Genomic DNA, 24,166 nt, shown 5'->3' on the forward strand with positions numbered 1-24,166 from the left:
GGGCAGTTGAAGGGAATTTAAACGCAAACAACAGGAATTCTGCAGATGCTGGAAATTCAAGCAACACACATAAAAGTTGCTGGTGAACGCAGCAGCGTTCCTGATGAAGGGTCTCGGCCTGAAATGTCGACTGCACCTCTTCCTAGGGATGCTGCCTGGCCTGCTGCGTTCACCAGCAACTTTGATGTGTGTTAGTTGAAGGGAATTGACTATTTTGAGTCAAGTCCCTCCTATTTGAACACCCTGACCCACTGAGGTCCTCTAGTATCCTGTGTTCAGATTATGAACCCTGGTTTACAAGCAACCAATATTCACCTTTTCTTTTGGAGTGGGGAGGCACAGCTGTTAACTTTCCAAGGTGGTGCATAGAAAAATCCAGAGATGAGGTGTGAGTTCTTCAGCCAGAGTTTGGGGAATCTGTGGAAGTCATTACTAGAAATGGCTGTGGAGGTAAGACATTGGATATATTTAAAGCAGAGGTTGATGGGTTCTTCGATTAGTATGGGTATCAAAGGTTAAAGGGAGAAGACAGGAGAATGGGGTTGAGTAGGAAAATAAGTCGGCCATGATTGAATGGTGAAGCAGACTCAGTGGGTGGAAATGCCTGATTCTGCTCCTAAGTGTTATGGTTTTGTGGTTTACCCTTTCATCCCCCTGCTCACTGTTAGCACCTTTCCCAGATTGTAAACTATGTATTTACATACTGTTTACTGGATGACACTCCTGTGTTTCTGTCTAGTTACTCACCAGAGTGAGACTAGACAGAGCTGGAGTAGAAGACTGTGAAATTATGGAGTACCAGGCAACTAATCCAGGGCTGATTTATGCATATTTTATTTACACTAGTTGTAGTTTGTAATGCAAACGTGCCGCCTTCAATCTGGGACTGGAGGAAGTTCCTCCAGTTCTGTAAAAGAATGCAGACTGATAGGATCTCTCAGTGCCCCAAATCCTTAATGCAAAGTTGTAAAGATATCACCATGGTAACGGGTATGGCAGCAGTTTCAGAAGGAATATCTGGCACCAAAGCAGAAATGGAGAATGTGCTTTAGCCAATATTCCTCTCATTTTGAGGACCTGTTGAGAAGGTGTATGACTCCTGATTAAAATGACACAGTTTCCACATGACGATCTGCTACTGTATTTGATTTCTTGAGCTCGTAGTTGCTTCATGATGTTTATCAGAAAGGTACTTGGAAAAATTTCTGACAATACAATCACAGCGTTGTACAGCACAGAAGCAGACCCCTCAGTCCAACTCGCCATGCAAATCCCACTTGCCTGCATTAGGCCCAAATCACTCTAATCCCTTCCTACCATATTCCTGTTGAAATTCCCTGTAAATGGTCCACTTACCCAGAGATTTCTCCACCATGATCCTGACCACATAATGCCAAAGGTAGATGTCAAACAAGCCCTCAATATGTTGATTGCCATGATTAAGAAACCCTGACTCCTTTTCACATTCTCGCCAGGGATTTCAGTCAGGTTAGCTTGAAGAAATCACTGCCCAACTATCAATAGCACATCACCTGCAGGACCAGAGGACCCAACACACTTGACCACTGCTACACTATCATCAAGAATGCCTACTGTTCCATCCCTAGACTGAATTTTGGAATATCTGATCGTCTGGCCATTGGGCACATCTACGAGGAGCTATGCGGCATGAAAGCTGTATCCCTCAACAAGGACAGACATCAGCCAGAACACGAGAAAATCTGCAGGTGCCTGGAAATCCAAAACAAGACACACACACACAATGCTGGAGGAACTCAGCAGGTCAGGCATCATCTATGGAAAAAAGTAAACCGTCGACATTTTGTGCTGAGAACCCTCATCAGGTCTTGACCCAGAACATCAACTATTTACACATCATCCAGACCATGTTTGTTCTCCTTGCTGTCATCAGGCCTTATGTCCCACACCACCAGGTTTAGGATCAGTTACTACCCTCCAAACTTCAGACTTCACTCACCTCAACCCTGAAATGATTCCACAACCTATGGGCTCATTTTTGAAGGTCTCTACAACTCATGTTGTATATATGTGGTATATAAATTTGCACAGTTTGTCTGCTTTTGCACTTTTTTATGGTCTTTTTGCGTAGTTTTTTTTCATTAATCCTATTGTATTTGTTTGTTTTCCTATGAATGCCTGCAAGAAAATGAATCTCGAGGTAGTATATGGTGACATAAATACTCGATAATAAATTTACTTTGAACTTAAAGTGTTGTAAATGTACCTGCCTCTACCACTTCCTCTGGCATGACAATTGCCAGTACCCACCACCTTCTGAGTTTAAAAGCTTGCCCCTGTCAGATCTTTTTTAAATTTCTCCCCTCTCACCTGAAACCTATGCCGTCTAGTTTGAAACTTCCCCCATCCAAGCCAAAAAGATTCTGACTGTCTATGCCTCTCATAATTGTAAGCACTACAATCTTTTTACTGAAAGCATTCCACTTCGTTGTGTTAGGAGTTCTGGGACTCTGATCGAGTGACGATGAAGGAACAGTGGTGGAATTTTGAGTTAGAGCAATTTGCGACTGTGAAGAGGAATCTTCAAGAGATGGTACTCCCGCATGCTGGTGCCTTTCAATTTGTTGGTGGTAAAGGTAGTGAAGATGCTGTCAGGGTTGCCTGGGCAAGTAACTCCAGTGCATTTGTCTACCATAACCACTGCAGCCACTGTGTGCCAAGAATGGACATTAAGGGTCGTGGGTGCCAATCAAGTGGAATATTTTGCCCTGGAGAGTTGTGATTCTTGTGTGCATGGAGCTGGACAAGTGGAAAGTATTCCGTTATGTTCCTAAATTGCACCTTTTTTAAAATGATAGGAAAACAATTGGGATGTTGTCAAGTACATCACTTGCCATAGGCATGCAGGCTAGCTGTCTTCACTCTGTCTGCAACAAGCTGGATTTTCCAGTGGCCAACCATTTTAATTCCAATCCCTAATCCCATTCCGGCAAGTCATCCCATACTCTCCTCTATGACCTGGATGAGGCCACTCTCAGACTGGAGAAGCAACATCTTGTATTTCCATTTGGGTAGCCTCCAACTTGACAGCATGAACGTCAATTTCTGTAACTTGTTGTAATTTCTCTCCCCTGCCCCTTCTCTCTTCTTCCATTCCCCATTCTGACCCTCATCTCACCTGCCTATCACTTTTTTAATATATATTCTCTTTTTTTGAAATACAGTGTTGAATCAGTCCTTCGAGACATGCCACCCAGCAATTTGATCCTAGCTTAATCATGGGACAATTTACAATGACCAATTAACCTACTAACCGTTTCATCTTTGGACTGTGGACAGAAACCAGAGCACCAAGAGGAAACCCACGGGGTCACTGGTAGAACGTGCAAACTCCTTACTTGCAGCGGTGGGAATTGAACCCAGGCCGCTGGTACTGTAAAGCGTTGTGCTAACCACTATGCTATCATGCTGCTGTTTCACGCTGGTGCTCCCCCTCCTTCCCTTTCCCACATGGTCCACTCTCCCCTCCTTTCAGATTCCTTCACCTTCAGCCCTTTACCTTTTCCACTTATCAACTCCCACCCCCTCCTCATCCACCCACCTTCTCCCTCAATTGGCTTCACCTCTCTTCTTCTCTCCTTCTAGCTTGTACTCCTTCTCCTCATCCCACCTTCCTTTCCAGTCCTGATGAATGGTCTCAGCCCGAAACGTTGACTCTTTATTCCTTTCCGTAGATCTTGCCCGACCTGCTGAGTTCTTCCAGTATCTTAGTTAATCTAACTAGATGTTGCAGAAAAACATTCTCTTTGCCAGTTAGTTTGTTCTAAACTAAACTTGGATACCAATAAAATCAAGCATAATAGAAGTAAGCCCTCTAAATACTGGGGCTACTTACAGATCACCAATTTGCCATAGCTGGACGAGTCGTTACCTCATAGTGCAAACAGCTTATGTCCGATCCTGACCTCCGGTTCTGTCTGTGCAGAGATGACACATTTTTCATGTAACCACATGAGTTTCACCCAAGTGCTCTGGTTCCCTCCCACTTGCCAAAGATGTGTGGGTTGGTAGGTTAATTGGTTACTATGAATTGCCCTTAGTTTGTACGTGAATAGTAGAATCGGGGAGTAAGGTTGAAGATTTTTCACGTATATCATTTCCAGTACACAAGTGTCAAGGAGAATGAAATAATTTTTACTCCGGATCTGATGCAGCACAAAAATAAACACAATAAGGTAAGAAGCACTATAATTAAAAAAAAACACACACAGTGTATATATAAATACACAAGACAGCTTATAAACAATCAATGTATATGCATAGAGTGACGTTAAGGCACGGGGAGTTTCTATACATAAGGTTGCTGACGGAAAATTATAAAGCAGTGGTGCTGGAGGGTGTGGAGGGTTGGGTTTGTGGTTGTAGTTGTTGATCATCCTACTGCTTGGAGAAAGTAACTGTTTTTGGTCCTGGTGTGGATGCTATTAGCTTCCTCCCTGATGGGAGTGGGATGAATAGTCCAGGAGCAGGGTGGGTGGGATCCTTCATAATGTTCCTGGACCTTTTCGGGCACCTTTCTGTATGTATGTCCTTGATGGTGGGTAGGATGGTGCTGGCAATGCGTTGGGCAGTTTTGACAACCTGTTGTAGAGCCTTTCTGTCTGCCACAGGACAGTTTCCGTACAATGCAGTGATGCATCTTGTTGGGATGCTCTCTGCTGCACATCTGTAGAATGGCAGGTGTATAGCTGTGCATAGTCCAGCTTTCTCAAGCCTTTTCAGAAAGCAGAGGAATTGGTGAGCTCTCCTGATAGAGGTGAATGTGTTTTGGGACCATGAGAGGTTGTAGGAGTTTCCACTGCTGTGCTGCAGATGTAAAGAGAGGTGTGAGTGGTCTGAGTTTTCCTGCAGTCTATAACTATATAACTTGTCTTGTTGGCATTGAGGAAGAGGTTATTTGCCTGGCACCAGGCCTTGCTCTTCTACCTGAAAATGTGGAGAGAGATTTTCAACATGGTTAGTGCAGCTTCAGTAGACTAAAGCTTCTGTTTCCCTGTGGTATGTTTCCATGACTCGAATTTCTGGAGAAATTATACGCCAGTTGAATTTCCTTTGTGACATAGTTTTATTTACTGTAAATGGAGGCTCACAAAAAAATAATAGCAAGAGTAGATCACCAGTCTCTCAACCCTACCTTGCCATTCAGTACAAGGTATGCAGTAAAGTAAATTTATTATCGAAGTGTGTACATCTTAACATATACTACCTTAAGATTTATTTTCTTGCAAGCGTCTACTGGAAAAATAAAGAAGTACAATAGAATGGAAAACTATACATAAACAGACTAACAAACAACCAGTGTGCAAAAGAAGACAAATTGTGAAAACAGAAAAGTAATACTGTGAACACAGTGTAAAGAGCCCTTGGAAGTTTGCTGTAGGTTGTACAATCAGTTCTGAGTTGTGGTGAGTTACATTGTCCATATCCGTTTAGGAGTCTTATGATATAGGAACAGAATTAGGACATTTAACCTATTGCATCTGCTCCTCCATTTCATCCTGGCTGAGCCATTTATCTTCTCAGCCCCAATCTCTTGCCTTCTCCGCGTATCCTTCATGCCCTGGCAATCAAGAATCTATCAACCTCTGCCTTAAATATACCCAATGACTTGGCCTCCACAATTGCCTGTGGCAATGAATTCCACAGATTCACCACTCTCTGGCTAAAGAAATTCCTTCTCATCTCTGTTCTAAAAGGAAGCCCTCTAATCTAAACATCCTAAAAGGATATCCATCTAGTCTAAACATCAAATCTACAAAAATTAAACTGTACATAAGCAGACAGACCGACGAAGCAACCAAAGTACAAAAGGAGACAATCTGTGCAAAATAGCTTGATGATGGTAGATCACTGCTAGTCTCAGCTTCTTGTCTGTACTGGTTCCTGTGAAACTAATTCCTCAGTCTTTATGTAACTGTCTACATCCTAGCTTGAATATTTCTATTGAACTGGCCTCCACCATCCTTTGGTTCAGAGTCTTCTGAGGGAAGCAATTTTGATATGCCTCCGTTGTAGATGACTGACCCCTTCTCTTGTATTGATGTTCCCTTGTTCCTCACACTCTCACTAGTGCAAACTTCATCCCTATTGAGGCCCCTTGTGTTTGTTTAATGTCACTTGTTATTCTTCTAAACACCAAGTAATGCAGACACTAACTATACAGAGCAACACACACAAAATGCTGGAGGAACTCATCAGGTCTGGCAGCATCTATGGACAGGAATCAGCAGTTGACATTCCAGGCTGTGGCCTACACTGTATCATCTCAGGAATTAGCCTGTTCAGTCTCTCTTCTGCCTCTAATGCTATTGTATGCTTCTGAGCAAGGCAACCGAAACTACAACCTCAATGTCTTGCACAATGGTGACAAAAACTCCCCTGTTTTTGTACTCGAGTCTCCCTCCACTTTTTGATACCTCACATCAAAGTGCATGATTTCCCATTTCCCTACATTAAACTCTATTCAAATAGATTTTAAGAATAAACTAAAACCTATCTATATCCATTGCAGAAATGCAATCTCCTCATTGCAGCACACCTTTGTACTTGTTTAAATTCCTGCTGAAAAAAGACTTGCTTATTTGCAATTTAATACTTAACATTCATGCATCGTGATGCTAATGTAAATACTAATTAAGGCAATTGTACAAATATAATTTTTGACTGTATGTCTCTAGTAAATAGGTGGCAGGATGGAGATACATTTCTACCAAAGGTGGTGTAAGGTGCTCCTTCCCTCCACTATCCTGCAGGTCATACTTGAGCAAGGTGTAGCACTTGCTTAGCAGACCCCCACCCCGCCCCCTGATCAGGATCATACCATGGGAGCAGGTGGTGGATGGTTGTATGAGCAGCTGATGCCTGTCATAACTCCTGGTTATGTGACCACTGATGCCAGTCAGACACTTTCTGAAGATTGTTAATAATGTTGGAGGTCACCTACCTTGTAAGGACACTGTCCAGAAGAAGGCAGTGGCAAGCCACTTCTGGAGAAGAATTTGTGAAGAACAGTTATGGTCATGGAAAGACCATGACTACCCACGTCATACAACGTGAAACATAATGAGTGAATGTCTTCAGTAATTTTCAAAGCACTCTCATTGTATCATTGCATAGGATTTTGATGCAACCTGTCATTAAATAAATCAAGAGATTAAAGGTGTTTTTTTCATTACACAAGCCAATTCTCAGTAAATGGTTTGAGTTGAAGCACAGGTGTAGGATCTGATTCAGTGACAAAGCAGGATATTGTGTTGCATGGTAAATGCTTCCCAAAGAGGAATTGTTTATGGATGCTGTCAGTTCTCAGAAAGCAAATTATATTCCTTCTATTAACATAAATTAGCAAATGTAGCACAAATGTAATCAATTTAAATAGCATTTGATTTAATTTGCTTACCTTCCCTAAACCTAATGTTTTTTTTTCTCCCTTGAAGATATTGCAGTGATTTCTGGCATTGCACCGGAGTCGCCAGGTACAATCAATCTCTTGAGCAAATGGTTTGCCCATCTTGTGCTTCATTTCCAAGTGTCAAAGTGTCGTGAAAATTATTAGTTGTGGTGCCTTTGATAGTGTTACTGTGGCTTTTCACGTTGTCATGTTGCATTTTGTGGACGTTCTCAATTATTAAGCTGAAAATAATGTGCTAAAGTGTTTACTGGCAAGTGCATTGTCTGAAATGGTATGTTTATTATAAGAAAGCAATATGGGTTGGACCTTGGTCTCCCTCGTTTCTACTTATTCCCAAACTGTGGTCCATCGATCTCCCGGGGATGCCAAAATATTTCTGGGAGGATGTACAGGTAAAATAGGGGAATGTTTGTAAGGACATGAGTGTTTATCATCTGTGGAAGGGCTTGGGAAAGACGTGCTAACATGTGGAGTTGTCACTTACAACCGGATAAATTAGCTATTGCAATGTAATGATTGCAAAGATGACCAGCAAATCTTATACTTTAGAATAATCCAGTAAAAATGTTCACCATTTAAAATCTAAAATTATAAAGCAAATGATTTTCCTGATCTCCAGCATGGATGATAAATCTGGACATGGATATAACTAAAGACACTTAAGAACTTTTCCTTCACCTAGCCATTCAGATGAATACATTTCTTATTCTGTTGAACAGTGTATTTGGTTTCTGCTTGCCTGTTCGTCTCAACTGTCTTCATCCATTTCACTAAATATTCCCTGATTGATTACTCTCTTCCTCTTCAAATGTGGAACTGTTCTTTGCAAAATCCAATTAAAAGAATCGAAGTGGCTTCATAATGTTTCAAGGCCTAGCCAGTAGCTTTCACTTTAATGATTTGTGGAGGATGGGCTAATTGGCTTTTAGACCATTTAACAGAGCAAAGCAAAAAGCCTCCGCCACAGCACGGTGCAGGGAAACAGTAAGGGAGCTATTCAAGCTGTGAAGAAGAAACTTTAAAAGGTATTTTGAATTTTTTCGCCATCCTTTGGTTTAAATACCTCTTATATTAGCGAAGCAGTGATTTTTTGCATTGAAGTCTCTGCGTAACTGCTTGTTAATATTGGAGCTGATTGGAATGAAGGGTGATTCTGATAGTGTCTGCTGCCCTTTTTTTTTACTTCACATGAGATGTATATATAATGTATAGAAGTCAAAGCATTTCCTTTACATATTTTAGTGAATTTTACTCCCTCCCATTCTAACGTCCTACAGCTGACCGCTGCTTCAAGTGGAAGACGGAGAATATTCTGCTAACTGTACTGATGTCATTCTCTAGTGAAAACACCACTGCTAAATTTAAGGAATCAGTAAATCCTCTTGATATACTAATCCTGCTTTGATAGGCAAAGACAGCCTCTCCTTCACTTGGGTATGGGTAGTCCACTCCCTTCAAACCCATACTGCTCCAAACGTTCTCCTTTGCGAGCCATCACAAGGACAAACTGCATACACTCCAGTTCTACAGCTTATTTTTTTATTTAGAGATGCAGTGTGGAATCGGTCCTTCTGGCCCAACTTCCATGAACCATCTAGGAGCCCACCTATTTAACCCTAGCCTAACCACAGTACAATTTACAGTGACCAATTAACCCACTAACTGGTACGTATTTAGGAGGAGACAGGAGCACCTAGAGAAAACCCACAAGGTTCACGGGGAGAATGTACAAACTCCTTAGAGATGGTTTCGGAATTGAACTCCAGACTTTGGAACACACCGAGCTGTAATAGCTCTGTGTTTACCACTACATTACCATGGTGCCCATTATTCATCTTGGACCCCAGAGCAGGATGAGTACTCTGCCATTGGTGGGGCAAGAGAACTTTGACTGTGAGTTTGGGAGGTGGCAATGGTCCTTCTGCTCATCCTCTCAGCTTCTGCATACTCCCAGCAAAGGTTCTCATTCTCAATTTTGAGTGGTCTGGGCATGACATTCCCAAAAATTAATGAGGGTGTTACCTCAATTATTGTTTAAGCCTAGCCTCCCAGTCAGCAGACCAACTTAGTTGTGTTCTTAGCCTCAATTTTGTTCTTTTTTTTACCAAGTTTTTGAGATGCACATGCTGATTTTTGTTTTTCGTCTGTGAGAAAGTGCTTTGCCAGGTGCCTGGCACTGTTTTGTTACTGCATTTGATTATATTGGCTGAAGGTTCTGAAAGAAATGTTGAAAGATGCTGGTTTGGAAAAATATTTTATTTTATGAAACATTCTAATTGTCGATGTCAGAGTACCCATATTTTGCATTCATATTCCCTCTGTATCTTAGGTGAAGATAATGGGCCTTACTATGATCCGTCCAATGGTATGCGAGAAGGAGAAATTCCTGGCAATTCTGAGGTAATATTGCTGTTTCCCGACTTCTATCTCCACAAGGAACAAACTCTGTAAACTGGAAGTATTGAAAAATTGCTTTCAGTTGAAGTGACAACTTGCAACACTGAAAATGTACTTGGTTTGTCCTATAGATCTGACCTTGAATCTGCTGAGTGATCAGGGAGTGCACACATCCATAATATCAATCCTAGATGTCCACCTACACTAACAGGGATAGATTCTTTTTCAATATCATTTCTTGTAATTTCAGTGTTTAGCCTTTGAGTATTTTAACCCTTTTATTCTTTTTGCCAAACTGTTGAGGCCAGTTCATTAGCTATGTTTAAAAGGAAGTTAGATATGGCCCTTGTGGCTACAGGGGTCAGGGGGTATGGAGGGAAGGCTGGGTTCTGAGTTGGATGATCAGCCATGATCATAATAAATGGCGGTGCAGGCTCGAAGGGCCGAATGGCCTACTCCTGCACCTATTTTCTATGTTTCTATGTTTCTATTATGGTAAATGTACGATTTGGTTAATATTCAGAGCCACATTTGAGTTTTAAAAGTGTCGTTCATTTCCCTGCAACAGAATGCTAAGGATTTGTGCTCCGTTTGGATGGAAAAAATAACATTGCTTAAAAGTGACATGTTTTCACCCTATTGAAATGTTTATCTATAGATTTGTTTAAATATCAACTAACAAATACAAACTGTCATGGTTTCTTAGATTCATTCAATTTACAGATCATACTACTCAAGACACTTTAGGGAAGGAACGCTGAGCAATGAGATTGAGTGCCAACAAGAAACGGTGATCAGGACCTGCCTAAAACATGCTATTAAAATGCGCAAAAGTAAATCAAATATGATTGGGTGTACAGAGGTTGAAAGTACGTTGTCTTATTCCAAGGGTGGAGGTGCTTAAAGATAGAAAGGCATGTGTTTAAACACAAGAGATCCTGCAGATGCTGGAAATCCAGAGCAACACATACATAATGCTGGCAGAACCCAGCAGGTTAGGCGGCATCTATGGAAATGAATACACATTGACGTTTGGGCCAAGATCCTTCATCCGGACTGGAAAGGAAGGGGGAAGAAGCCGAAACAAGAAGGTTGGAGGAGGGGGAGGAGTACAAGCTAGAAGGTGATAGGTTGGGGGAGATGAAGTAAGAAGCTGGGAAGTGATGGGAGGAGAATTTAAAGAGCTGGAGAAGAAGGAATCTGATAGAAGAGGAGAGTGGATCTTGGGAGAAAAGGAAGAAGGAAGATCATCAGGAGGAAGTGATAAGCAAGGGAAGAGAAGAAGTAGGAGGCCAGAGTGTGGAAGAGAGGTGGGAAGGGAGAGGGGGAAAATTACTGGAAGTTGGAGAAATTGATATTCATGCCATCAGATTGGAGACTACCGGGATAGAATACAAGGTGTTGCTCTTCCAACCTGAGAGCGGCCTCATGGACTGATGTGTCTGAACAGGAGTGGCAATAGGAATTGAAATGTTTAGCCACTGAGAAAGTTTGCTTTTTGCATATGGAATTGAGGTGCTCAACAAAGCGGTCCCCCGATCAACATTGAGTCTCACCAATGTAGGGGAGGCCACTTTGGGAGCACCGGATACAATAGATGACCCCAACAGATTCCATGTGCAATGTTGCCTTACCTAGAAGGACTGTTTGGGGTCCTGATTGGAGGGGCGGGAGGAGGTGAATGGGCAGGTGTGGTACTTCTGCCACTTGTGGGGTTAAGTGCCAGGAAGAAGATTATTGGGGATAGCCGAATGGACAAGGAAATCACGGAATGCGCAATCCCTGCTGAAGGCGGAGAGTTTGGGTAGGCAAGAAAAGATCTGTTTCGTGGTAGGATTCCATTGAAGAATGGTAGAAGTTGTGGAAAATGATGTGTCGGATGCTGAGGCTCATGGAGTGCTAGGTAAGGACAAGACAAACTCTATCACTGTTAAGGCAGCTGAAAGAAGGAGCGAGCACTCATGTCTGGAAAATAGAAGAATTTCAGGTGAGGGGAGCATCAATGGTTGAGGAAGGGAAACTCTGTTCTGTGAAGGAGATGAAGGACATCTCTGATGTCCTGGAAAGGGAAGCCTCATCCTGGGAACATGTGCACTGGAGAGTAAGGAACTAAGACAAGGCAATGGCATTTTTACAGAAGACAGGGTGGGAAGAGGTATAGTCAAGGTAGTTATGGGAATTGGTAGGCTTATGAAAGATGTTTATCTCCAGTTATGGAGACAGAGAGATTGAAAAAGGGAGAGAGCTGCCGGAAATGGACCAACTGAATTTAAGGGCAGAGTGGAAGTTGTAGGCTAAGTTGATGAAATTGACAAACTCAGCATAACTTTAAGATCAGGAATGAGAGATTAAAATGGGACTTTGGGGCAGCTTCTTCATGCTGCTGGTGTTGCAAATTTGGGATGAGATGCCAGAAATATTGTTTGAAGTGGGCACATTAGCAAAGCATAAAAGACATCTAGATAAGTACGTGGATATGAGAGCTTTAGAGAGCTATGGGCCAAATGTGAACAGATGGGACTAACTCACTGGGCAACACATTTGACATGAATGAGTTGGACTAAAGTGCCTATTTCAATGCTGTATGACTCTATGATTACCATTCCTGAGTAGTCTTTTAGCATCCAGAAACCCAATTTTTTTTTAAAACTTCACCCAGACACAGTCACATGTAGTACTGGCCAGACATGTATGGGAAATAGTCGTGACCTTAAATACATTGATGTACAGAGGGACCTAAGGGCTCCTTTTAAGTTCACAACTGTCTGAAAATTGTGATACAGGTGGACAGAGTAAAGAAGAAGGCATTTAACATGCTTGCCTTCATATGCAGAGGTAGTATATATAAGAGCAGGAGCGACATTTTGTTAGACCACGCTCAGAATATTGTTCGTAGTTATGGTCACCACACTATAAATGTGGCAGTATTGGAGACTAACTGAGGTTTAGCCTGAAATGAAGGCTTTAATAATAAGTGATTGGACAAGCTGAGGTTGTTCTCACTGGAGCGCAGGAGCTGTGAGGTGACGTTATAAAAGTTTGTAAAATTGAGGGGCATCAATCAGGTAGATAGAGTCAGGCTTTTTCCAAGGCTAGGGAAACAAATTGAGAAGGCATATGTTGAGGGTGAGGTGCGAAGTATTGAAAGGAGATTGGAGGGCACATTTTTTCACATGGAAGATAGTGCGTATATGGAATGATCTGCTAGAGAAGATACTACGGGGAGGTGCAGTCAGGGTACTTTAAGAAGGATTTGGACAAGTACATGGTAGGAAAAGAAGAGAGATATGAGAAAAATGCAAGAAAATAGAATGAGATAAGATGGGTATCTCATGACTAGACAACTTGACTAAATGTTTGCGTGCTACATAACTCTGACTATAGTCAATTCAACAGTGTGCTAACCTCAAAGCAGCAAACCTCAAAGGAAATGAAAGCAAGTTCCTCTGTACTGAATGGAGAGCTGATGGAATGTATTTTCATTTATCTGAAGGTACATTAATGTGCTTTTGCATCGTTCATGAAATAAGGTCTTTTTTAAAATGCTTCCCAATATTGTTTTTTCTCTTGACTGTCTAGATGATTAAGTTTTAGGACAGTCTGACATTGGCTACAAGGGTGCTGAAGAAAATACAAGACAGGAGAAGGAGCCACTTGAATCTGATTCCATTTTTAAAAAGAGAATGTAGTCACCCTTCAGAGTCTTGATGGTCATGGCAGAGTTAATAATACAAGCTCCATTTCGCTGTTGTCTGGATGCTTTCAACATGCCAGTGAGATTACTTAACAAAAGAAATTATTTTTTTCTCCCAGCAAAGTGAATCATTCTGGAGAGTTTCAACTCTGTTGTCCTTCATTACAGAATTTACTAGTTCCCAGTTGATGAGACATAGGGTTAATATTTGCCACTCTGCTATTTTCATGCTAGATTTTGCAATTGTATGTATTCTTGACCATTCGGTTGGTGGGGTGGAAGTTCCCAGAAATTCTGCTCTGTGTTATACCAGCTCTAACCCACTCATTTTTATTCTTAAACTAAGGGTGGCATTTCTATGTTGTGCTTTGCAGACCAGAATCTCAAACCCACAAATGTTTAATCAAGTGGCCATTTTTGAAATTGATGCTGGTATGGGTGGGAAAAGTGAGACAAGGCTGCAGCCTTGCTTTTACTACGTGCAATGTTCCTACAGCAAATTCTTCTCAGTCTGTCTTCATCAGCTGATTTTCCCTGCGGGCTAGTAGTTGAATCAAGAGAAATTCCATTCTTTAGTCTGTAAGTTTATCTGCACTAGTTCTGAATTATTACTGGTGACTGTGACTGGCCATATATTCCCAGAGGTCTCATCTGCCCCTGTGCTTTCCTCCCCCTCCCCCAACCCCTTAAAGGTTGTTCATTATGTCTCTTTTGCCTTCACTAAACCTCTTGGAAAATGGACTGATTCTATTCCTCAATTCATAATTTGAAAATTGGGCCTACAGTAGGCCCTCTGATATGTTGACATCCATTAAAAACTTATGAGATGTTTTTGGCAGTGGATTGGTATTACAACAGTTATCTCATGAGTGATGTATCATGTCAGATTATTGATAGAGTTACAGTATATGAATGAGATCAGCTAGATTGCGAATCCTCTTGATACAGAGAATAGATGTTAAGCACGATAATAGAGTATTTCTGTATTTATATCTTTCAAATTAAGCCTTGGCTAGTTGGTATAACTTGTGCCTCCAAAGCCAAAGGCTGTTGATGATAAGCAGAGAAGCAGCCTGTTCAGCCCTTTAATTTTGCTTTATCATTCAACACTAATTGTTTGTTCTACCTCAGTACCATTTTCTGGTTAACTTCCATATTTTTTATGCCTTTTGTTTCCGGAAATCTGTTTATCTTGAGTATATTCAGCGACTTGACCCTTGCTGTGTTCTGTGGTATAAAATTTCACCTATATACCACTCCTGGAATGAAAAAATGTTCAGATCCGGAATGTCTAACCCCGTATCCAGAGATTATCATCTCTGGTTCTAGACCCCCGCCTCGCAGCCAAGAGAAATAGCTTGTCAGAATGTTGAGATTCAATTAAGTCATCTCTCGTTCAAAGCTCTGGAATACAGGCCTGGTAAACCTAGCCACTCCCCAAACGACACTCCTGTCATCTCCAGCAATCCTTCTAATCAATTTACAGTGTGCTAGATATGTCCTTGGAGAAGGAGACCAAACCTTGCACTGCTCAGAATGCGGTCTTGCCAAGGCCATGTAAAGTGCAGTGAGGCATCCTTGCTCCTCCAGTGGAAGGCAACTGCAATTGGTTGATTTAACTGCCCACTGCACTTGCACAGTTGCTTTCAGAAACAGGTGCACAGGACATCTAAGTCTCTTTCTACATTCAATGTTTTCTAATCTCTCATTTAAATAATACTGATCCTTTCTGAAATTTCTTTTCCCCAACACATAACCTCACATTCATCCACGTTATACTACAAGTTACATTCCTTGCATTTGAACACAATTCAATGCTTACAGTTCACTGCAGTATTGAGAGAGTGTTGGAGCGTCAGATGTGTCATATTTTGCCTGAGCTAGCAAAATGAGCCATAATCATAGGCACAAGAGATTCTGCAGATGCTGGAAATCCAGAGCAACACACACACAAAATGCTGGAGGAACTCAGCAAGTCAGGCAGCATCTATGGAAATGAATAAACAGTTGACATTTCAGGCCGAGACCCTTCATCAGGACCAGAAGAGGAGGGGGAGGAGGTCAGAGTAGAAATGTGGGATGAGGGGAAGGAGGACAAGCTAGAAGGTGATAGTGTGAAGTCTGGTGGATGGGGGAGGGAGGATGAAGTAAGAAGCTGGGAGGTGATAGGTGGAAAAGGCAAAGGGCTGGAGAAAAAGAACTGATAGAGGAGACTGAACCACAGGAGAAAAGTAAGGAAGAGGGACACCAAGTGGAGGTGTTAAAGGCCGGTTAAGGAGTAGAGGCCAGAGTCGGGAATAGAAGCTGAGTGAAGGAAGAAATTACTTGAAGGAGAAATCAATGTTCCTGCCATCTGGTTGGAAGCTGTCTGGATGGAATGCAAGGTGTGCTCTTCCATCCTGAGAGTGGCCTCCTCATGGCAGAAGAGGAGGTCACGGACCGACATGTCAGAACAGGAATGGGGATAGGAATTAAGATGGTTGGCCATCGGGAAATTCCATTTTTTGCTGATGGAGTGGAGGTGCTTGACAAAGCAGTCCCCCAATTTACACCGAGTCTCATTAATGTAGAGGAGGCAGCTGTGGAAGCACCACACACGGTAGACAACCTCAATAAATTTGCAGGTGAATTGTTGCTTCACCTGGAAGGACTGTTTGGGACCCTGACTGGAGGTGAGGGAGGAGGTGAATGGGCAGGTATACCATTTCTGTCCTAATAGATGATATGCAGAATCCTGTACAGAACATTAACACAAAAGATTCTGCAGATGCTAGAAATCCAGCATAACACACACAAAATGCCGGAGGAACTCAGCAAATCAAGCAGCATCTATGGAGAGGAATGAACAGTTGACGTCTTAGGCCAAGACTCTTCATCAGGACCTGTGACATTTATTTCAAGAATGAGAAGGTGTCTTCAGTGGCATATTTAGTAATTAACTTCAGTTTCAAAAAGAAAAGACCTGTTGTGTGATGATCAGCGTATTGCTGTTTGTAGGAGCCTGGTGTAGTTAAATTACTGTCAGATTTACTTAGCTCTGAAATGCTGTGTGACACAGCGAAAGAGACATGAGAAGCCAGATGTAAATACTGGTTTATTTTCAGCTATCCAACCATCAGCTGTCATTGCAGAATTATAGCAGCTAGATAATAATATCCCCAGTTTCTGTTGCTACTCCAGAATAATATTTACCTCTCCCTTCCAGTTTTGCTTTTTGTGGAACACGTTAATCCTGAGAGTAAAAACAGATAAGTACATCAGGACACCTCTTTTGCAGTGAGTTTGTCCACTTCTCCCTCTAGAAATATTGCCCTTTTACACTGTGCAACTGAAACTGCATTTTACACGTACATAGTTTCTTATAAAGGTGCCCAGAAAACAGGCAATTCTTTGTCCAGTGAGTAGCACCATTTCAAATCACTGTTCTGAGGGCCTGAATGAGGTGTGGAAACAGTGTTTATGCTCAATGGCTTCGTGCTCTGGCATATTCTGGGAAATTTAGACTTTCAGTAGAATTAAGTAATCCCAAAATAATACTATCATTCTAATGCTTTTATTCTGTCTTGGGTTCATTCGTAAAATAAGACCATATAATATAGGAGTAGATTTAGGCCATTTAGCCTGTCAAATCTTCTCTGCCATTTCATCACTCCCAATTTATTATCCCTCTCTAACCCATTCTCCTGCCATCTTCCCATAATCTTTGAGGCCCTGATTAATCAAGAACCTATCAACCTCAGCCTTAATTATATATACTCCAATGACTTGGCGTGCACAGCTGTCTGTGTCAATGAATTCCACAGATTCAGTACCCTCTGGCTAAAGATAATTTTCCTCATCTCTATTCTAAATGGATGTCCCTCTATTTTGAGGCTGTGTCCTCTGGTCCCAGACTCTCCCACTTTAGGAAGCATCCTCTCCACATCCACTCTATCTTGGCCGTTCAATATTTGACAGGTTTCATTGAAATCCCCCCTTCTAAACTCCAGCAAGTACAGACCCAGAGCTATAAAGCGCTCCTCATATGTTAACTTTTTCATTCCTTGGATCAATCTTGTGAACCTCCTATAGACCCTTTCCAATTTAGCACACCTTTTCTTAGATAAGGGACCCAAAGCTGCTCACAATACTCCCAAGTGCGTTCAGACCAATGCCTTATAAAGCTTCAGCATTATATCCTTGCTTTTATATTCTAGTCCTCTCAAAATGAATCCTAACGTTGCATTTGCCTTCCTTACCATCGACTCAACCTGAAAGTTAACCTTTAGGGAATCCTGCATGAAAACTTCCAAGCATCTCTACTGTCTAGGTGTTCCAGGGTTGAGTGAAGAGCCAATGAAATGGTATCTACTGTTCAGCTGTGATAGCAGGCAAATGCGAGTGGATCTAAGAGACCCTACAGGCCAGAGTTGATGTGTTTCTTTGCCATCTTCTCAAAGCAGTTCATTCCAGTGGATGTAAGTGTTACTGGATGAGTATCATTGAGGCAGGTTATGACATTCTTCTGAAGGAAATAGATCTGGGAACTGGGCGGAAAGGTGGATTACAGGTAGAAAATACGACCATGAGACAGAGGAGCAGAGTTAGGTCATTCGGCCCATTGAGTTTGCTCCGCCATTCAGTCATGGCTTATTCATTTTCCTTCTCAACCCCCATTCTCCTGCCTTCTCCCTGTAACTTTTGACAGCCTTACTAATTAAGAACCTATCAACCTCCACTTTAAATATACCCAGTGACTTGTCCTCCACAGCTGTCTGTGGCAGTGAATTCCACAGATTCACCATCCTCTGACTAAAGAAATTCCTGCTCATCTCTGTTTTAAAAGGACATCCTTGTATTCAGAGGCTGTACTTCCTGGTGCTACACTCCCCCACTAGTAGAAACATCCTTTCCGCATCCACTCTATTTAGTCCTTCCAATGCAGGCTGGAAAGTTTATGAGATCTATTCATGGTATTTCGTAAGTTGGGCTGAATATACAGTTGATCCTGTCATAATTACTGGGTATGTAGACATCTTTCAAGAATGAAGGTTACAATATGGGATGATCTCTGATGCACATTTGCATCAGCCATCGCTATTAGCTAGCTGTTATTAACAATAAAGAATATTTATTTGGTTAGAAACAGTATCCTATTTACTTGTCCTACCAAGTAAGACTGAAGAGAAGCATGCACAAAATTCTGGAGGAACTCAGCAGGGCAGGTAGTATCTATGTGGATAAAGTACATTCAACATTTCGGTGGGGGGGTTGGGTAATCTATGGATGATATCGCAGTCCCAATTGAAAGCCCTTATTTCAGAAAACCAGGTATCACAAATTATAAATGATAGTGCAGGCATAACATAAAACGGAAACAAAGAGCATGTTCTAGCACATTGAATGCTGGAAGTAGAAGCAGTAGTACACCCTTTGATCATCAATGCCTACTCCACTGGGTGCTGATCTCTTGCTTCAGTGCAGCCCTCTACACTGACCACCAACCCTTGATTCCTTTAGCGTCCAAAAATCAACTCCTCTGATTTGACCATACGCTGCATGTGATTCTTCAAAGCTGCCACCGTTGGCGGATTCCAAAGACTCACTCCTATCGGGGTGAAGAAATTTCTTCTCATCCATGTCCTGAGCAGCTGACCCCTCAATTAGAGGCTGAGGACAACTGATCTGGAAACCACAGCCACGAGAAACAAGCAGCTCTCCATCCATGGAAAAGATTAAGCAGTAAACGTTCCGGGCCGAGACCCTTCATCAGGACAGGAAAGGAAGGGGAGAAGTCAGAATAAGAAGGTGGGGGGAGGGGAGGGAAAAGTGCAAAGGTGGCAGGTGATAGGTGAAACTGGGGGGGTGTTGAGGTAAAGAGCTGGGAAGTTCATTGGTGAAAGAGATAAAAGGCTGGGAGAGGGGGGTGGAATCGGATAGTAGAGGACAGAAGTCCATGGAAGAAAGTGAAGGGGGAGGAACACCAGAGGGAGTTGATGGGCAGGTAAGAAGAGAAGCTGTAAGAGGGTCTGGCCCACTGAGTTCCTCCATCATTTTGCGTTTGTTACTTTGGATTTTCAGCATCTGTAGATTTTTCCCTCCATCTGCTAGTTATGCCTCACGGTAATTCTTTTTTCCATGAGATCACCCCTTGCTTTTATAAATGCTGCAGAGTACATACCCAGTCAACTTCATCTCTCCTCTTACAGCAGCCTCCCCTCCCCCCCCCCCCCCCCCCATCCTGGGAATCCAGCAGCCTCCCCTAACCCCACCCCATCCCGGGAATCCAGCAGGCTCCTCTCTCCCATCCTGGGAATCCGGCAGATGAACCTTTGCTCTGCTCGCCGCAATGCATTTTTATTTAGGAAAAGGGGAGAAAAATAGATTTAACCTAAAGCTGCACTTGTGGAATTTCTTGTCACAAATTTTTGAAGAACCCTTGGCTTGCAGTGAGGGTATGTTTCTAGTAAACTTGGCAGTTGGAACTGAGCAGACAGAAATGCTTCACAATGCCCTATTTTCAGAAGACTGTGTGTGTGTGTAGAGAGAGAGGTATGCGCCGACGTCTGCTGACTAACTGCCAGTGGCTCTATTTTCATACACAGCGCAGACGTGCTGCAGCTGTGTAGGTTAGAATGAAGCATGAAAGATACTGAGGCAGCCGCATTGCTGAGCAATTGCAGTGCTCGGCTTTATACTGGAGGTTGGGCATTCCTGAGCAAAGACGCTGATCAAGTGCCCATCAGCAAATTCCAAGACATAATATAACTCTTTCAAAGAAGTAGATGATGTTGAGGTCAATTATGTCTTGCTGGCAAACTACTATGTCCTAAATAAAGGGAGGTAGGTGGATTGCCCTTTATGTAAAACAAAACAGCCTCCAACAATAAAGCCTTGAGTTTGCAAGAGTGTTTTAATTACTCATTTAACCCACTTTTAAATGGTGTCCAGTGATTTTAGCTGTTAAGCAGCTTAAAGTTGTTTTGAGATTTTACACCCGCAGGTTCATTTGCATCATCACACTATAAACATGGTAGAAATTTAAGCAAAGGAGGCCCAAGGTCATGTTAATTGTTGCTGGGAATTTGGAATGAGGTAACAAATCCTTTCTTTAAAAAAACAGGGAAATCTCTACTTTCACTTGCATTCATACATATGTAGAAATGTGAGGAGACCAAACTGCCATTTTGCATCTTTACCGCTATTCAGTGAGATCATGTTTTCAGTGTGCCTGAAAGAGAGGGGAATGGGGCTGTGTGTGTGCGTGTGTGTGTGTGTGTGTGTGTGTGTGTGTGTGTGTGTGTGAGAGAAAGAGAGAGGGGGATGGGGCAGTGTGCCTGAGAGGGAGGGATGGGGCGGTGTTTCTGAGAGAGAGGGAGGGATGGGGCTGTGTTTCTGAGAGAGAGAGAGAGAGAGAGAAGGATGGGGCAGTGTGTCTGAGAGAGAGAGAGAGAAGAATGGGGCGGTGTGATTGAGAGAGAGAGGGAGGGATGGATGGGGCAGTGTGTCTGAGAGGGAGAGAGGGAAGGGGCGGTGTGTCAGAGAGGAAAGGGGCAGTGTGTCAGAGTGGGAGGGGGAAGGGGTGGTGCGTCTGAGAGAGAGAGGGAGAGAGGGATGGGGTGGTGTGTCTGAGTGGGAGGGGAGGGGGATGGGGCGGTGTGTCAGAGAGAGAGAGGGACGGGGTGGTGTGTCAGAGAGAGAGAGGGATGGGGTGGTGTGTCTGAGAGAGGGAGAGAGGGATGGGGTGGTGTGTCTGAGAGAGAGAGGGATGGGGTGGTGTGTCTGAGAGAGGGATTGGGGTGGTGTGTCTGAGAGAGAGAGAGGGATGGGGCAATGTGTCAGAGAGAGAGAGAGAGACGGATGGGGTGGTGTGTCTGAGAGAGAGAGGGATGGGGCGGTGTGTCTGAGAGAGAGAGAGAGGGAAGGGGTGGTGTGTCTGAGAGAGAGGGGGTTGGGGTGGTGTGTCAGAGTGGGAGGGGGAAGGGGTGGTGCATCTGAGAGAGAGAGAGGGATGGGGCGGTGTGTCAGAGTGGGAAGGGGAAGGGGTGGTGCGTCAGAGAGAGAGGGAGAGAGGGATGGGGTGGTGTGTCTGAGTGGGAGGGGGATGGGGTGGTGTGTCTGAGAGAGAGAGGGATAGGGTGGTGTGTCAGAGAGAGAGGGATGGGGCGGTGTGTCTGAGAGAGAGAGGGATGGGGCGGTGTGTCTGAGAGAGAGAGGGAAGGGGCAGTGTGTCTGAGAGAGAGAGGGAAGGGGTGGTGTGTCTGAGAGACGGAGAGAGGGATGGGGTGGTGTGTCTGAGAGAGGGATTGGGGTGGTGTGTCAGAGAGAGAGAGGGATGGGGCAGTGTGTCAGAGAGAGAGACAGAGAGAGGGATGGGATGGTGTGTCTGAGAGAGAGAGGGATGGGGCGGCGTGTCAGAGAGAGGGGGGATGGGGCTTTTATACTCTGTGTGTGTGTGTATATACATACTGTACACACCATATAATACAACTACTCTATAGACAACCACAGCATAGCAAATTTTAAATTGTTCCATTCAGGGCTAAAGATTTATCGCTGGGGTAACATCTTTTCTGATGGGAGGAGGGAGTGGGGGCACCTTGCTCATCAGGTGAGACTTGTGACTATAAGACAATCTTAGGTTCTGGAACCTCCTCCGAAGTGGTTGAAGGAGTTAATTCTGGGACTGCAGACACTGGTTCTGACAGCGCCGGCCACTTTTCTTCTCTAACAATTGTCTTTGCTCTCCTCTGCTGATCAATGTGTCATCTGAAGATGACACATCAGACAAAATCTCCGCTGTGTAGGGCAGTGATCCAGTTCTTTTCCTTAATCTTGCCAAGTACCCACCTTCGATCACCTCTGTAGTCCTTCATCAGGACTGCTTGACAAGGAGTGAATGTCCAATCTCCTTGTTTGAGGAACCTGCAATTTGTCTTAGCTGTTTGTCCTGCAGACTCCTTCTGAGATTGGATTTGAGGAGACTCAGACATGACCCTGGAACAGCATAGCTGGTGAGTCATTGGTTTGGAGTGTGCTGCATTGTGATTTGCAGGGAGGAAATTAGTGGGCCTCTGATTCAGTGTCAGTGTAGTGTGTTCTGCTGACATTGCTCACAGTGCATTATTTAGACTCTGGACAAATGTTTCCACCAAACCATTTATAGCTGGGTGGTACGGGGTAGATTCATTTTCGGGAATAACTGAAACTGTTCCATCACAAACTGTGGTCCATTGTCACTGACTAAGTGTTCTGGAACACCAATCCTTAAAAAGAAGCTTCTCAACAGTGTGCAAGGCAGTAGTGGGGACTATTGGGAACACTTCTGCCCACTTCGTAGCTGCATCCACTACTACCAAGAAATTTGTGCCCATGTATAGTCTGGCAAAATCCACATGAGTCTTCTGCCAGGGCAATGTAGGCCATTGCCAGAGATGGAGAGGCACTGCTCTTGGCATCTTCTGGGCATGTTGGCATCCCAAACTGTGAAAGGTGAGCTGCTCAATCTGCTGATCTATCCCAGGCCACCAGACAAAGCTTCAAGCTAATGCTTTCATTTTGACCACGCCTAGATGACTGGAATATAGCTCTCGGCTTGGATGGTACAACAACTCTCAATCCCCAGATAAGGCAACTCCGTCAAGGCAATTTTTCTGGTAAAGGTCGGGAACTGGAGTTTCTGCTGCTCATTCTAAATATTTGGGGTTGTCCTATAGACTTGAGAGACTGTGGGGTCTTTTCTGGTTTCTCTATTGATCATCTCTGCTTAAAAAGGAGACTTTTGATTTGCATTAGGGAGAATGCTTTAACCGTAGGGAACGTCGACTCAGACCATGAGACGCCTGCATCGGGCATTTTCATGCCTTACAAGGTGCAGATTGGAAGTCTGTGTAGGGCGCCACTCTTCGCACAGACACTAGAGTAATGTGTGATTAAGTGCCTCGCTCAAGGACAGAAACGCGCTGTCACAGCTGAGGCTCGAACTAGCGACCTTGAGATCACTAGACGAATGCCTTAACCACTTGGCCACGTGCCCACGTTCCCCTCCCCTCCCTCCCCTTTAAACGTAGTATCCTTTTTCGTAAATATTTTGGGTATTTCCTTTTCCAAGGGTAAACAGGACAGTCCATCAGTATTTCCATGTTTAGTCATCCTCTTCAAATCGATGTTGTAATTGTGACCCCCAAGAAACAGAACCCATCTCTGTATTTGTGCTGCTGCTCTCAGTGGAACTCCCTTCTGTGGATTAAAAAAGGACAGCAGTGGTTGATAATCAGTAATGAGGGTAAACATTGAAACATTTTACACCACCAACCAGAATCAAGGCCTCTCTGCCAATCTGTGCATAACTTTTCTCTGCAGCCCTAAGAGAACATAGTACAAAGGCTGTGGGAAGTTCACTTTCATCACTCATGTGACATGACTACACCTATACCATCAGGCGAGGCATCACAGGCAAACTTCAGTGGACGAAGTGGATCATAATGTATGAGTACAGCGTCTGATGTCACCATTTCCTTTAGCTGTTTGAAAGCCACCTCACATTGACTTACCCATTACCATTTCTTCCTGATCTGTAGTAATGAGTTCAAGGGTTGGAGCACCGTAGCCAGATCTGGCAGGAATCTGTTATAGTAATTGATAAA

General features: G+C 43.3%; 1 protein-coding gene across 9 annotated transcripts in view; it reads left to right on the forward strand.

The window, feature by feature from the left end:
• The window catches only part of ano5a (anoctamin 5a), a 270,568-nt gene that overhangs the window by 98,706 nt on the left and 147,696 nt on the right, over nt 1-24,166 (forward strand). For 6 of the 9 annotated variants that reach the window (XM_063061746.1, XM_063061747.1, XM_063061748.1 and 3 more), the window contains exon 2: nt 9,780-9,850. In XM_063061746.1, coding sequence (XP_062917816.1) covers nt 9,818-9,850 — 33 coding nt within the window. In that variant the 5' untranslated portion in view covers nt 9,780-9,817. Of the gene's footprint in view, nt 1-7,475; nt 7,515-9,779; nt 9,851-24,166 lie in introns of all 9 variants that reach the window. The other 3 variants (XM_063061740.1, XM_063061742.1, XM_063061744.1) reach the window with 1 other exon arrangement.

The sequence above is a fragment of the Mobula hypostoma genome, chromosome 11 (assembly GCF_963921235.1).
Source record: "Mobula hypostoma chromosome 11, sMobHyp1.1, whole genome shotgun sequence".
Taxonomy (NCBI): Eukaryota; Metazoa; Chordata; class Chondrichthyes; order Myliobatiformes; family Myliobatidae; genus Mobula; species Mobula hypostoma.